The 17,269-nt window shown below is 41.1% G+C and overlaps 1 protein-coding gene across 1 annotated transcript in view; it reads left to right on the top strand.

Moving 5' to 3' along the window:
- LOC308133505 (myelin basic protein-like) overlaps positions 1–17,269 on the top strand; it is a 58,709-nt gene that overhangs the window by 15,448 nt on the left and 25,992 nt on the right. Inside the window, exon 3 of the mRNA XM_080500908.1 lies at positions 15,189–15,273. Within this exon, the coding sequence (XP_080357034.1) occupies positions 15,189–15,273 (85 nt within the window). The remainder of the gene's footprint in view (positions 1–15,188; positions 15,274–17,269) is intronic.

A 17,269-nucleotide genomic window follows, 5' to 3' on the forward strand; every position in this document is an offset into this window, starting at 1 on the left:
GCCCTTTGTACTGTTTACAAAAGACTTTTCACAAGGTATTCATTCAGCACAGCACACACTACTGTTCTTGTGTATTGCGGCTAACTGCATTCATAAAGTCCCTCTGTAGCTTGCTACATGTTCACTTCTCAGATGTATCAAATGTTGAACGGTGCTCTGACGCTTCCTTCAATACAACTAGTTTGATACAGTATCTAAACAGTGAGCATGTGGCAGGTTGGCTGTGTTGAAGGACGCTCTGATGCCTCCACCTCTCGAAAGGCCGCCTTCAGAGGATTGTCGGATTGCTTTGGCTTTCCACATTGAAATATTTCAATGAAACATTTTAGCCACTCTGTTGCAAATGCTGCTAAGGTGGAGTTGTTGCGTGGTGGTTTATGGTGTGAGGGAAATCCCGCCTGAGCTCATCGGAGCAGTTTGCAGATTTCTGATTGAGATTCAAGAATCCGACCAGAACATCTCGACAACATAACACGTAAAGGCAGACTTAGCCTGGAGCCAGTCGCACACATTTCTACTTGCGAGATATTTACAGCCTCCAATTTCTGGATTTTGAAAGTGACCAGAGAGAACTTGAGAGCATGCAAATGCCACACAGACCCTTAAGCCCACTAATTAACCAGATATGTTCTTGTGCCAACCACTATACAACCATTAACTAGAACTGGCACTCGGGAGTTTGCATACCTGTCACCATAGAAACCAATGGATTACAATGTTATTTGATCCACCACGCCACTCCTTTAATCATATGTCATTTGAATGACTTATCACGGTTTGACACTGATGTACACTTATATCGTACATCGCAATATCGATTTTCCGAGCTGTACTTGAACGCAGCACACGAGCGTAATGACGTCCGTAGCAGCGGATTCAGACAACGGAGCAAGCACGGCGGAGGGAAAACGCTCGACCGGCTACACTTTTCAAAATGCGATGGATTAAGGCTTGCTGCGATGTTTGTGACGTGAAGGCCAGCGGCGGGGATACAGCTCGTCTGAGGAAGCTCCGGGTTAGGCACAAGATTCTCCTCAGGGCTGAAGCGATTGATCATGCATTTCAAACTTACTTGCATGGAGGCTCAGTTTTTTTTTTTTTTTTTAGCACCGTTTCCAGACAGGAAAGGAGCAAGAGTACGTGGAGCTACGTTTTAATTTGCGCATTATTACAAAACACTGCATAGTTGTAGTTAAGGTGTTTCATGTTAAAAAAAAAAGTGTGAAGCAACTGCAATGTTACAATACAAAAACTGGGATGTTGTTCTGATGCATTTGTTAAGTGTATATTTTAAGAAAAAATATTAAATTTGAAAAATTGGGATTTTTTAATTAAACAAATGAACATTTATTACCACAAACACACAAAAGTACAGACAATTTGGACGGTTGAGGTACTGGTTCAAATGTGAAACATCCACATACTACTCACAACTGTGCTTCTGTTTTTAAAGTCTCATAATGTATTTATAGTTCATAGTTGACCAATATTTGAGTCTCTAGAAAATACAATTAAAAATAATATTCACTTGTATGCATTTCATTTACAATAACATTTTTACTTGATAGTCATTTACCATGGTTTCAGATTAAAAGTACATGGAAACAAATCAAACTGGAAAATAAGCAACAGCCAATTGTGTAAGAGATTACATAATTCATTGGCTCAGTTTTTAAAGGATTAATGGAGAATCCTGCTTCGGGCCTTCAGCTTTATGAAAGACATTGACATTAATACGCTGGGATTTCTTCTCGAGCCAATATTTGGCACTCCATGTTTCAGACCGCCCTCAGCATTCTGTTCTTGAATGAGCCGCGTTGCCACAGCAACAGCTGAAGCGCAACAAGGGTCCGCAGTTGTGGCGTGTCCTGGCGTAACAACCCCTTCAAGCACGGGAGCCCAGCCTTCGACGGCACTTCATGAAACCGTGCGTTTGAACTGGCGAGAACAAATAAAGGCTGCTTGGCGTCGAGGCCGACACTTAAGCTCTCCCCAGCTACGCATCTCATCCAACCGTGGCTCCGCTTCATCACCGCGGAGGTTCACGTCCAGCGTTTCTGTTTTATTGCGTGCTTCATTACACCCCAGCCAGGCGCTACGCTTCAAACCGTAAACTGGATTACAGTTCCAGAGCAGAGGACGTGTGTTGGCTACACATCAGCCACGCGAGCGGCGGGGTTTCCAGCAGGGCAGTGAAAAACATTCGGTCCCACAGGCCAAAACCAGCGGGCGAATCTGCGCTATGCTTCTCTACAATTTGCCCTAAAAGGGATATTTCTGTCCTCCTGACCTCGCCGTGTGCTGCTTTATGTGGCGTGGTCCAACTCCAGCAGCTGACGGACCTTTGTGATGCGTAAAAGTGCATCACGTAACTTCGACCTGCTGCGCTCTATGGCTGCACGCCATGGTGAGCCAATTGTCCTTCTAATCACAATTGGCAAATAACTGATAACTGCATCAACAGATAAAACCCTCCATGTTTGTGTGTTTTTTAATAACGTGTTGGTAGTTTAACAGTTTAGAATTTTAAAAAAATGCAGTGTAATGCAGAGAGAGAAAACTGTTTAATTTTATTTTTTTTTTACCCCAAATCCCTTCTTCCCTTTAATGATCAAGAACATATGAATGATAAAGTACATTTAAACAACAATACATGAAAAAACAAAACAAAAAACGAGAGGGCGCTCAGTCATTAGCATCAGACAGATGTCAGTGTCTGTATAGTTTATTGTTTTCATGCTCTGTTATAACGTGGACACATGCGGCCTGCATATGTACAGTATTTTTTTTTTTTTGTGGGTGCCGTTTATATTCAGGTGCGCTCTGTAGTCTGAAAAGTGTGGGTGGGCAGTAGCTGCTTTTCAGAAAAGTTGCATTTTCTACCGTCTACACTGGAGTTGGAGCATTTTCAAAAAGTTGCGTCGTCAATGGCTCTGTGCACGTCGTCTAAACGGACACCAAAAACACAGATAAAATAATGTGAGCATGAAAAGCTGCTTTATAAAGAGGTGTGCAACCTCAATTGGTTTCTGTCTCTGGGCAGTGTGTTCTGTTCCCGCATGAATTTAGCGCCTCTTCTCCAGTAAAATATACATTAACTATGCCATCATCTGCATCTTATGTGGAGTTTTTTTTAATTTAATTTTTTTTAACACGCACCATGATGTAGTAGAGCGGACCAGTAACGGCCCTCGTGGTCTGCATTCTGTTCCACTTTAAAGCGACATTTTGAATTTGTTTGTCACTTTTTTTGTAGATTTTGTTCAGACTGAAACATTTATTGGCTCTTCTATCATTTCCTTGGATATTTCTTTGAAGCTCATGCAAGGATGTATGTATTTAATGATTAAATGTTGGTGAAACAGTCGGCCACCAGTAGTCTGCGCTAGAGAGCAGACCTTGACCCGACTGCAGTTTTAAAACTGTTGAAAGGAAAAGTTTCTACATCAAGGATGATGTTGAACTTCAACACAACGCTGATATATTTTCTGAGTGTTTTTCCCTTTTAGACCTGTCCAACAGCCTTAATTAAAAGTTTATTTTACTCAACAGGGAAATTTGCAGAGAACTTAAAATCGGAGTGAAAAAAAAATAAATCTAACAATTTCAAGAACTTGCACCAAAGGAAATGTAACTGATGAATTCATTCATGGCTTGCTTCTTGTCTTCGGTTTCTAAGAAAGTTATCAGGCACTTCTCCACATACTTCACTAAATCGCCCTGTAATCAAGGTGGCTGCTTGCAAAGTGCCGGGGCGAGTTCGAATGCTGTAATTAAATCGAATGAATACACAGGAGAGGGGTTTTTTTTCCTTCTTCTGCTCATTTTGCCGTGCTGTGGGCTCACAAATTACAGTTCAGACGCTGCCCTCGCATGCCAAGCGTAGAGGAGAATCGAGCCCAAACTGTGGCGGTAATGAATTTCAAAAGCATTTTGTAAGTAAATTTAGTCTCATTTAACTTCTTTTGTCACAGCTTTTTTTTTTTCCTCCTCTTAATTATAGTGGATGTAATAAGTTTTTTGCCATCACGGTTGGAGCTGTAATCATATTTGAAGAGGCGGTGATTGTGTTGGTGAGATGAACCCCTGACCGTAGGAGGAGAGGTGAAGAAAAGAGAGCATTGAAGCACTCGTATGTTAATGCTTTCAGGCTATTTAGGATCAGCCTGTGCACTGTAGCTCACGGCGTCCAACCCGGCTGATAATATGGGGGGTAAAGGAAGACCTGGAAGCAGCAGGTGGGCTCATGGCTCAGCCCACACAGGATTTCTGTTTGGCTGCAAACCAGCCTCCAGAGAGTGAGGCGGAGAGAGCGGAGTGGATCAATCCATCTGTGGCGAAGCTGGTGGGAGAAGGTGCCGGAGGCGGTGTTGGCTTGTTTCGCTTTATTATCGCCTTGTTTGTTTGTCACACCCCCAATGTCTTTCGGCCTGATTGTCTCTACGCCAAAGTCAAGTTAAAGGTTTTGCCAGTTGTCATAGAGACGGTCAAACGGGAACAGAACGTGACGGAGCGAAGCAGGTTGTGGTTAGACGCCGTTCCCAAATCCCTCTCGTCCACGCCACCCAGCACCAAAATGTTTATTTTGAATGGCGACCCCAACAAATCAAACCAGCTTCTGCATCCCTTCCCCCAATCTGTCCCGTCTGTCTTATTCTTTTCTCTACTCCATCCTCACACCTCAACCAGAATAACAGAAAGCTGCAGCCTCCGAGTCTGGTTCTGCAAAGGTTTCTTCTTTTGTCAGTGTGTCCTCTGCTGCAGTGTAAATGCACCACTTTTTTTTTTTTTTTTTTTTTTTTTTTTTTTTTTAAACTGATTAGATGTTGTCAAATGAAACGTTGTCGTGCAAATGGGGCTTGAGTCAGTCAACTATTCATAGTTCCATTGTTACGCCTCTGAACAGGTGTTTCTCTTCTCAAACATTCACTCCACTGATACTTTGCGGCTTTAAATACTTTTTGGCATTGCAGCAGGAAAACGTTATCCAGTAAATATGTGATCTGCTTCACGCTATATATCCACATCTGGTCAACAATGCAAGACACAGTAAAGTCGCTCCATCTTTCAGATATCACATGGCATAGTTAGACTGTGGCCAGTCGTGACCCCGAGATGTTTTTTTTTTCTAACGACAAGTGAGAAAACTGATTTTTCACCAGTTTCTTTCATCATCTTTGTACATCAGTGTGTAGATTCCTGGTCTAGGCACACTGTACCCCTCCAATTCCTCCAAGATTTATGATATTACACAGTTTGTGAAAAATCTTAGAAAAGTTCCACATTGCAAATACTAAAACTGATTGCATTCTGACGAATACAAATAAATAAGTATACAACTACATTCCACTAAAATGTGACATTTTGCTTCGTCCACTTTTCTAGGAAGAGTTTTTGCAAGTGTTGCTTATAGATTACCTTCTCCATAAGATCAACGTCATTTCTTACTTTTTACTTGGGAAAGCACAGAGATGACAATTAGATTTCCGTTGCACAGACTAACAAAAGCCACTAAGTTTTTTTTTTTAATAAATCGGCTACAGAATACGCCACAGAATAAAATGGAGACTGCTGGATGAAAATTGATTTTCAGACCTTGTTAGTCACCATAATTATAGCTTATGCTCTCAGTAATTTGCGGACATGTGCTGTTGATATTGGGGCCAGAAAGGACTGCAGTTTGCAGCCCCCATGGCAGTAACGGCAGACAATCCCTGAATCCTTTCCTGATTAAACAATGCCGAGTAATGACTGCAGGTGCAGCAGATGGTTTTCGCCTCTTTTACGTGGCTACTTGCGCCATAATTTCACAGTCTTGACAGACTGAAGCCGAGGTGTTTAGAAATTATCTTTCCAATTTGCTTCACAGAGATGATCACCTTCACTTTTGTGTCAGGCAGCTCGAGTGTGGTGTAGTTGGTTCATGTTAGAAGCCAAGTCCTGTTTCAACTTCGTTGGTTCAACCCTCTCTGAAATCCTTTGTGGTTTTTTGAGGAATAAAATTTGCATTCAAAAGATGTTCTGCCATATAGTTTGCTTAGTCATTATGATCGTGATTGTTATATTTGCGTTGGATCTCTGATGTGAAAAGACCCTCGTGGAGGGCTCAACTGCAGCTTTGTGAAAGCGCCTGAATAATCAGCTTGTGTGGATTATTGCAGATGTTGAATACAGAAAGACGAGGGGGGGGTTGCAGTGACACAGCAGCAAGTAGATGATGGTGAAGTTCTTCTTCCCAGTAATTAAATGCGGTTTGAAATATCCAAAGATTGATTGGTGCTAGCCCTCGCTGTTCACGGCCCTCGCGGGTGGCGAGACAGCCAGAAACTGTGCATTAGCTCTCGTAATAAGATGGTGTTTCACCTTTCTGCTTTTAAGGTGCTGCACTGTGTCTGATTGGAAGACAGTCCTATTAAACTGGGGGAAAACTAGGGAATACAAGCCTCCACTCTGGAGAGGAGCGGGAGAACGCCAGCCTTCAGAAACTATCAGCTGTACCAATTAGAGGAGTCCCTGTTATTGTAACAAGCCTGGCAGGACTCTTCTTGCCTTTTCACTTTCTCTGTCACATCTGATTCCTTCATTCCATCCTCAGTCTTCTCTTTCGCCAACACTATCTACTGTTAAGCACAAAATGAAATAGAAACACTGGGATGTGGTCAAATGAAGTGACAATATGTACTTTCATATTTAGCTCAAGATGTAGAATAATTTTACTGATCTTGTGTGGATAGTGTATTTTTTTGTAACATCTTCCAATAATGGGAAAACTCCCATTTAAATTCACTGAACAGGTTGTAGATTTGTTTTTGTCTCGTGTGTATTTCTTTGATGTAGTCGCAAGTTAATTGAACTGCCACATATAGAACCAATTTGATGGGCTTCCTTAGGTTAATAAGCTTTTTTTTTTTTTTACATTTTTGGACTCATGTTCACTTAAATAAACACCGCAAGTACAAATTTGGCCGCTTCAATATTAACACAAGTCAACAAGATGGATAAGCGACAGAGTTTTTAGCCACTCATTGATAACATACTCTGTAGCAATGTGCTTTTTAGTACTTCAACTTTCATCACAGGGGAGTGAAATTATTCCTTCCTCTTATTGTTACTTCACTTGTACTCCCCCACTGAAAACTTCAAATAAATGTCTTAAAAGCAGAGCGAAGATGACCTCTCTCTGCTTTTACAAGACATAAATCTCACCCCAATGAAACCAAACTCACTCTGCTCAACCTTAATTTTAACAGCATCACGATTGCTTTGCTTGCAGGTAAAAGGTGGTGCAGTGGTTGGTGCTCTGGTTTCATAGAGAGCAGGTCATGGGTTCACAGTTTGCAGGTTTAGCTGGGACTGGCTCCAGTGCCCTGCAACCCTACGTTTTCAGTATAGATGATGGGTGGATGTGAAAATTATTCAGGTCATTAGATTATCTTTCGAATCGACTTTATTTTCCTCTCGGGTACTAAAGGTCATCATTGAAGTTCGTTCCACTCCCAGTAGACAAGTTCTAAAAATGTGCGATTGTCCTCCTGGCATTTTGACAAAGATCAATTTCGTATAAAATCTGGCCTTTCGGGGGGGAGAAGCCTTAAAGGAGTCACTTCTTTTTACTTCTTGTGAAAAGGTGGACGAAAAGGGGCACACTTCATTTGTCTTCTGTCCCTGAAGAGTGGACGGGTTGAAACAGTGAAGGGCACAGAAATCCCTGAAAAATGGACTGGAGACTGAACTGGCATCTGCTTTGAATCAAGTCTCTTTGAAAGGCAGCCAAAGCCTTGCTACTCGTTCGCCTCGGAGCTCAAATGTTCATCCAGATCCCACCAATAAATGTGAATCAGGTGCCGAGGCCGACGTCAAGCAGGAAAACGAGCTTTCTAAGAATTACCATTTGAGTTCATGTTATGATGTGCAACTTCTTCATAGGAAAGTTATTTTGCCAGTCAAGCTTTTCTTTCTCAACCAACACATTATAAATACACTAATCAGTTGAATGATCTTGACCATGGGGAAACAAACATGGCAACATTATGACTTTACAGGTAAAGGTCATAGTGTATTTTGGGTTAATCCATAAATTTCACCCAAAAGCCAAATATCCCCAACCTTTTGTGAGTAGGGTCTATAAAACTGTACTGAGATCCTGTTTTACTGAACAAGGTTTCAAGTGGAAACATTTGTTTTTTGCTTTAGAAAAGTTTCACATTTACTTGGCAGCGGCAGAATCTTGCACACGTGCAGAAGAACTATTGGGCACTTCTTGAAAGAACGAAAATGATAAAAATAGTACATCATCTCTGCATTTGTTCTTGTTGCAATGTTTGTTTGTTGGGTTCCTATTATTTTATGGTACTTGAATGCACCGTTAGAGCGAGGTGGCCTGTGTGTGTGGAGACGTGATGAAGGAGCAGTCCACGTAATCTCTGTTCATTTCAGTGCGTGTCTACATATATACACACACCTCATCAATCCCTTATTTACTATTTCTGTGGAAACAAATTTCTTCATTAAAAAAATAGGAAACATGAATTATCAGATGTCATCCCAACTGAGTCATGTGATGCTTCACTGTCTCCAGAGAACACTTTGTGTTAAAGCTTCACAAAAGCAGCATTTTTAATGAGCCACCAGTGGTGGAGGTGTGAGTGTGAAGTCAGGCTGACAGCAAGGAAAGCTTCTGGTCCAAAAATCTCCTGTTCTTCCTGGCCTTTTCACAATATGGGGTGGGGGGATCCAGTCCCTCATTTTCCTCAACAGCTTTTTGAATCGCCCAATAAAAAGTGGCAAAATGTTTTGAATGTGAATTGTCATTATGCAAAGCAATGCAAGGCTGAGGAGATAGCTAACAGCTGTGTGTGTGTACACGCACACACACACACACAATATACAGCAAACCCTGGATGCCGAGTGTGTTAATGAAGGCAAACCACCAACTGTAGGAAGGCAGCGATAATGTGGACTTTATGACCCCCCCCACCACCACCAAAAAAAAAAAAAAGTACTTCATGTGCAGATGGTCGTCTTTTTTCAGTTTGGTCTATGGCGTTTCAGAATGGCTGTCTTCATTATGCAACGCAATGTGCCTTTTTTGCATGAAAGTTTGTCACCACATCTGCTTCCAAACATTAAAATCTCTTTCAAATGTGTGCACAGACAAACGTCCCTCTTTGGAATGACATTTTCAAAATGTAATGTTACAATGCAGCTCTGTTAAGAGAAGGATGTAGGAAGTAACAATAATCAGGAATGTTTGGTTGAAGTGAGGGAAATTATTGGTTGTTTTCAGGTGTACACTAATCAAACAGAACCCCAAAGACACAGTATTACAACAGAGGGCCAAACAGGTATTGCCCAACAACTATACAATGTTTGATCCAATATAACAAACAGGCAGCCTCTTCTCTAGAAGGCCATTAACTAAAGTTCAACTAACAACTTTACTAAACGACAGAGCAACAAAATGGAAGCAAACAAAACCACTAATTAAAACAAAACAGCTGGTGCCGTCACCAAACTTTTGGTCGATAGGTCCTGTCGACCAAAGCTTAAGTCACACACAGATAACTTAAAGGTTAGAGTGGAGCCGAGTTCAAATGATCACACAGAAATAGAAACACACACCAAATTTCTCAAAGACAGACTGAACAGGACTTCCTGCATCAGCCAACCCGAGAAGTCTGCTGGAGCTGCTTAAACGGTCTCAGCTGGTGGGCGGGGCTGAGCCAATCAGCAGTCATGCTCCAATAAGAGGGCGCCACATCAGGACAGGAGGAAGTCTGTGAGGATAACTCCTGTCGACCGGTCGCAAACACACAGAGGCGGAGGCGAGGCTGTACAGCCTGCAGCTATATATCATAACATTCTTGCAATTTTAGGGAAAGGTACTGATTCATGCTTTTATTTTCAAGTGAAAATGGAAAGCTTCGTTGTGTTTTGGGCTTTTTGAAACTGGCTTCCAAGGGGGAATTTTTCGTAAATGCTCTATCTCCATAGAAATGGGGTGGAAAAAAAACACATTTCATTTAAAATGTTTAAGTTTGTCACCATGTGAAAGGGGACCAACACAACTTTTCTGAAACTGCTCGTGTGCATGCGCACCATGATTGTAAATAGTTCTTTTGCACGTATAGATGGACAATAATGACGACGTTTGCCTCCAGGGTGTCATGACTCCATATTCTCCTGGGACTTGGTGGTTTTGTAGTTCAGAGTCACCCAGGATAATTATTGTTAACGTTTAAAGCAGGGGTGTCAAACTCAGACCCTCGAGGGCCGAAGCTCTGCACGTTTTCCACGTCTCCCTCCCCTGACTGTCCTGATGGTTCATCACCACATTCAGCACAAAGCCAGATAACGAGCTGCTCATTGCAATCAGCTGTGTGGAAGCAGGGAGACATGCAAACCGTGCAGGGCTGCGGCCCTCGAGGACCGGAGTTCGACACATGTGGTTTAAAGTGTGTTGTTCTCTGTGCACGTGTGTGTGGTTTCATTAATGAAACATTTAACAGCACCTACTAGTGGCCCTGCAAGAAAAAAACTACCTCATTTTCAGTGTTTCTGACTGTGCCTTGTAAACGGAAATCTTTCTGAAATTAAAAAAAACAATGCCTTTTCACTTGACATGCTGTGTAAACGTTGTCTTCAGATTTAAATCCAGTTCTTACTGTTTTTGTAAACCTGATTAAAAAAAGACAATGAAATGGAAGTTATTACAAATAATATTGCTGTGTTGCATTTAGTGATAGTGTTTTAATTCCTAAACAACGCTTATCCTTACGAGCAGTGCTTTACTGTGAATTAATGTCTCTTTGACTTCTTCTAATGCAAGATATTTCACATGCTTATATATTTTTTTCTTTCCAAAAAGGAAACTAGTTCTCTATTTATTCCATTGATGTCGCAGGTTTCTGGGAAACACATTTTTATTGACTTTGATAGAATCTTGCCGGTGTAGTTTCATTAGTCTCTAATACATCCGCTGGCTTACGTGATGTATTGCAAAGTTACTCCTGTGCTGGAATAGACTTCCGCTTTTTTCCAAAACAACGCTCCGAAAGATTTATCAGATTTTCTTGTTAAATCCACTGTCGGTTTAAATGAAATGTAGGATCAATATTTTTCATATCTTTATCTGGTCCACCTCCGAGCTTGCGTGGTGTCAAAAATTATGCTTTGCTCTTTAGAATCAGGTTTTGATTGATTCTTCTGCTTTAGAATCATTATTGTTTTGGACTCTCTTGTGTTGAAGCTCAAACATGTGACTGGAGAAAATTCAAGTGGAATTTTTTCACTGAAAGATTCTTTTTTCTTTCTTTTTTTAATTAGAAACTACTACTACATAACCTTGTATTGATACAGCGTCAAATCTTATTAACTCTAAGACTTCTGGTTGGTTCTTAATGGTTCTGATTAAAATTGAGGACAATCATCCATCAGGCGGTGGTGTGCTGCATTAAATGATTGAATATGAGTCTCTTCATCCCAGAAATGGTGCACGTAATTTGTTTTCATAATTGAACCGCCAGAAAATGTGAATAACCTTGCACCTGTTGACCTTAATCAGCGGTTGTAAGTGCTCGCTCGTCGCACTCCACATGTCCCCGGTGGCGGGACCACGTCACCGCTGCACTTCTCCGCACACTCGCATAATTGCGACCGGAGTGCCCAGAGTTTTTGAACGCCTTTTGTTGATCCTCCATGATGGAAAACCCACACGGAAGTGGGAAATGTGCTTTGTCATTGAAGAGGAGGAGGATTTTTTTCTTCCCTTGTCCTAACCAAATAATGTTATGTGATTGAGAGCCTTCCAATGTCAAAACGGTTTTTGCTCTTGCAACAGGAAGAGACGTTTGGTACCTCCGAAATGTCCCTCCTAACTGTCCTGACTTTTCCTTAACCCCGGAAGTGTTTTGTGTCGCGGCCATGATAAAGACTGTCTGAATTTTTACTACACAAATGAAAAGGAGGCTTGCTGCTTCCTTTAGAGCCTCTTTTAGCTTAGGATAAGCAAAGGAGGCGAGCTAATGCTATCCCACAATTCCTTGCGGCGACAACATTTAAAGGGACCCGTTCATCCGAGCTTTTAGGGAAAATCACGATGGTAAAAAAAACCGATGCAGTTCATGTAAGTTACCAAAGCAATAATGTGCATTGAACGACTTTAAATCATCTAAAACCCAAATGCACTTGTAGTTCCTTCCTCCGCCACGGCAGACGTCGCTAACTTGCGCCGCCGTCGTATTATTATGACATCACTAAGTGAAAGTGCGATCCGACTGCCACACTAACGTGATTGCCTTTCACTAGCTACTACTTTCCTTAACCCCATGACATCATCCACAGGGCGAAGGTAAAGTCCATAGATAAGGAGGGACTTTTCAGACGTACCCCTGTTGCTGCATTTATTGGAAGCTGGCATGGCGATATGGCAATATAGGGGCCTGGAGGGCTGGTGTCCTGCAGGTTTTAGCTCTCCCAGCTGCAGCATACCTCAATCTGATGTCAATGCCGTCGTCAAACTTGTAAAAAAAGAAAAAAAAGCCAAGTGACGAACCCCTTATTGCATTCAGGTGTGTTGCAACTGGGAGAAACCTAAAACATGTGGCACACTGGCCCTCCCTGCCTTTTACCCATCTCAGAAATGTACGTATTGATATATTTTCAAAATTAAATTAGATAAGATTAGACCAGACTTTATTAATTCTAGCACAGCTCCACATTGCACAATTAGTTAAAGATAGTTGGTACACAAGAGAATGTATAAATAAGTAGATATTTTGATATACACATGGAAGTACAGGAAACCCAGATGGGGAAAAAATACACATAGTAGCAGTAATTTTATTATTGTTGCATCTCGTTGTTCTAGTTTCTATTTAGTTTGAGGCAACAAAGTAGCGTCAACACGGGTGTAAAGAATTGAGTGTCATCTGTCACAGAATGAATGTTTCCTACAATGAATATGAAACACCGAAAGGTTGGTTGTCTTCTGTCATGTTTTATTATTTGAGGTGAAAATGATTAAGTTGTTCTGTCGGTCAAATGTCAATAAAGTCGAGCACAACTTCAGAAACTCTCACAAGACAATGGAAAGCTGGAAAATATTGGCAAGAGGTTTGAGTACTTTCTGCTGAGTGACCCAAGTTCAGATTGTATCCTGTTAAATTTATGACTTTAATCAATGTTTGACAACTTGACGAGATGGAGAGCTGCAGCTGAAAACACATCTCCAACGATATACACACTATTTTCAGTGCAACACTTAATAATGTCGTGTCGCTGTGTTTCCCCGAGTATCACAGCAGACATCTGTGAGCTCTGCTTCCTGCTTCCATTCCGTTGTGTCTTAAGTTTTCAAACTTTCGGGACTTCAAACAGATGTGATCATGAACCCAAACGCTTTAATTAAATCCCAAATGTGGCATCCACATGTGTCACAATTAAGAAATGATTGACGGCGGTCGTCCCGGCTGACTTCCAGGACCAGCCGGTCACTGTGCCAACAGCAGCAGCTTTTGTCTGCACAGATTTCTTTTTAGACCGGCTCATTCTCCTTCAAGGACTCAAGATGGCAATGTCGTCATGAATTTAGTTCAAGTTGGACAGGCTCTCATGGAGAAACAAGGCTTAACTACACCACCAGATCACACAATGTTCATTTCACTTGGCACTTAATGGGTTGTATATAGCTTTGTCTCTAATAAATCCTCGTAGTTTGTTAAGTACATCAAGCCCTGATTTTCTTTCTGGGTGTATTTCAGTTTATCTGAAAAAAAAGCAAATATAGACTTCACAAAAAAAGTAGTACATTTTGGCCTTCAATTCTGGTAAATACACAAAACGGCCTTGATATTATGAGTGTTTTCCCTTTTTTAGTTAATTCAGTCCTGGTTTGTTGAGGCAGAACTTCCACTAGATCTCTGAAACTCTGCTGTGGTGTGACTCCAAGATGTTATCAGTAGATCCTTTAGTTATAAACTGAACTCGTTTCTCCAGCACATCCCACAGATGCTGGATTGGATTGAAATTTGATCAAGTTAAGAGATTCCGTCAAGCTTAAACTGCTTTTTTCCTTAAATTAATCTTGAGAATCTGAGAATCAGGGATTACCATTTTCCATGAAAGGGTCTGCAACAATGCTTTGGTGGAGGTCCGATTTCATCCAGATGAATGGGAGCACCCGAAGTTTCCCAGAAGCAGTGCTCAAGATCATTGATTATCAACTGTTTTCTTGACTTAGCCAAAATCTTTGTAACCCGTAACCATTTTTTACATTCTTCTGCTTCAACTTTTAGTGTAGCCACTTAAACTTCGTTATTTTGTGACAGACATGAATTAAATGTCAATTCACCTATTTTTAAGATATCAAAAATAGTTACACACCTTAAAATAAAGACATATTCGTGACCCCCATGAATCTTTTGGAGGGACTCCATGGCGGTCAGGGCCCCCCCCCCCGTTGGCAATCACCACTCTAGATATTACACCACAGGTTTGCATTGTTCCCATCATGCATCTTGCGAATAAATCCTGGTGCAACGTGTTGGCAAGCAACAAACTCCTGTCCACCCACATGATGTGAAGGAAAACGTGGTCGATCAGAAGGCACGGGGCCCCCTGATGTGTGTTTCTGACACCTTTCTGTCAGAAGCAACATTATTTTCTTCAGCAGTTTGAGCTCCAGCAGCTCGTCAAAAAGGCCCCCCCCCCTCCCCCCCCACTGCATGCATCAATGACCATCACCTTTGACCCTGGACACCAACCAACGCAGAGACGAATCGCCTCACCAGAGCTGCAGTTTTCAAACTCACTTAAATCTTTGATTCTCTTCAATTTCCAGCTGCCCTTCTTAAACAGAGTAAATTCCCTACAAATTCCTAAAACGGCTGATCACACACACACACACACACACACACACACACACACACACACACACACACACACACACACACACACACACACACACACACACACACACACACTCTCAATAGACGTGACAATATATGCATGCGCCCCGTTTCATTTTCAAAGGTGAACTGCCGGGTCTGATTGAGCTCCAGCAGAGCCCAGGTGCTAAATGAAGCGTCACTATCTCTCGCCGTCTCTTCTTTGTTAGCCTCCGTCTTTGCTCTGTTGCCATGGCGCCTCAGCCTCTCACCTCTTCATTCTGTGTGTATGTTCTTTTAAAGGATTCTACACCTGAACCCGAAGCAGCAGAAGCAACCACGGCGTTGACGGATGAGGCAGAACCTGAAGCACAAGACGAAGTCTTCGGTAAGGAGCCTTACAAAATATTATATTAACATTACTCTGCGCTCTGGTTGCACATAAAGAGGAATATGAATGTATTCACACACGCACACACACACACACACACACACACAGAGTGATTGCATATTCAGTGAAAGGCTGTTTGTAGTCTGCAGGCCACGCACGTCTCATATAATGGTCCAAACAGTTCAAACCATACAATAATAGAGTATTATTTAGCATCAAAGCAAGCACTCTCCCTTTTCTCCCTCAACAAATCTCACTGCAGTGTTACTTTATGGTCCAGAGCTGCATAAACAAGCAAAGAAAGCCATTGATACTCGAGTAAAAGACGACCACAAATGGCTGGAAGAGAGTTGGGCCTTGAGGACAATGGGAATCAACCACTAAATATGAAATTGGACAAAAATATGGACATGCGTTGTGTGTCCACACTGCAGATTCAGGCAGTGTTGAACATGAACATGGAATGTCCACTGGATGTTGGAGTTCAATAGAAATACAACACCTGAAGTTTCAACCATGAAATTAAGAGAGCAGTGACTTTGGGCCTCATGAGACTCCAATCTGGCCCAACAAACCACCAAGCAAATGGTCAAACTTTCAAAGAAAACATTGATTTTTTTTTCTTTTTTCTTTTTTTAAACAAATTAAGAGTTTGGGATACAACACAACACTTGAGACCCAGTCTGAGCTATCACTGATGATGAGTTTGTGAAAACATGCATAATGCAACAGCGATAGGAGAAGATTTTTGGACATTCCACAGTATTTTACACCAGAAGGTTTCATTAAAATAGGCTTTAAATTGAGATTATAGTCCTCTTCTGTAGTAATTGTTTGTTTTTTGTGAAAATATAGAGACACTTCGATCATGTATACTATGTGCCATAACAAAGAAAAACTTTAAAGTTTAAATTTAAAGGTTATTATGACATTATTTCACCAATCTGGCCCACTTGAGCTGAAATTGGGCTCCGTGTGACCCCTGATCAATCTCCCACCCCTGCCCCTCATGATTTGGCTTCGTTCATTATAGCAAAATGTGATTGAAATAAAAAATTTAATGAAAGTTCAAAATATAAAAATTGGAATCAAACTTTAAGAAAAGCAACCTAAAAAAATTAAGAAAGTTATTTGCTTCAGAAAGTTGTTTTTCCATAAGGCAGGTGCCTCTTCTTCCTCAAGCATTCTATTTAGATGCCAAGTCAGGGATTGTTTTTTCAGCACAGAAAAATGGAGCTCTTATTAAATTGTTTACCTCTGTGCTTTTCCATTCTTGTATTTGTTCCACGTCCCATTTTATTTCCCTGAATTCAGTTTTTTGGGGGTTTTGAGGGGGGGGGGGGGGCGTTGTACCCAGAAATACCGCCTAAATACGTGATGGATAGGAAAAAACATTACTAATGTGATGGATATGTATAAGAAACCAGCATAATGGTCTTTCTCGTGTCTCATCTCTGCTTATTTGGATGTTGTTCAGCTCAAAATTTAGCTGTTGTGAAATATATATATATATATATATATATTTTTTTTTTTTTTTTTTTTTTTTTAAACACAAGTGTGTATTTTTCATATGCACAGCAGTACCTATGAAGTCTATCCTGAGATTTTCCGAAACACAGATGGCCTACGCTCCTTGAACGCCTCCAATGAGGCTGTTGCCGTTTCACTAAATCGTCCCATGATAAATAACAGGGATAATAAAAAGTATTTAAGATCTAATTCAACAAAGTTCCAATCTGTACTGTAGGGATTCAGTCAAACTATTTGGCAAACATTGTCAATATTTTTCAACTTTAAGTACACAGTCATTTGAATTCCATACCTTACAGAAATATGTTAAATTACATACATTTAACGTATACAAGAGTGTATTCGGGAGCACAAAGTGTGCCAGTGAAGCAACTTTGCTGTTGTTAGTGTGAGGGAACTGAGCCACAGATATTTACTATCAAAGTGATTGCCCCTCGTAAATCTTGATAAATTAACACACACA

Source organism: Blennius ocellaris, assembly GCF_963422515.1.
Source record: "Blennius ocellaris genome assembly, chromosome: 8".
Classification (NCBI taxonomy): domain Eukaryota; kingdom Metazoa; phylum Chordata; class Actinopteri; order Blenniiformes; family Blenniidae; genus Blennius; species Blennius ocellaris.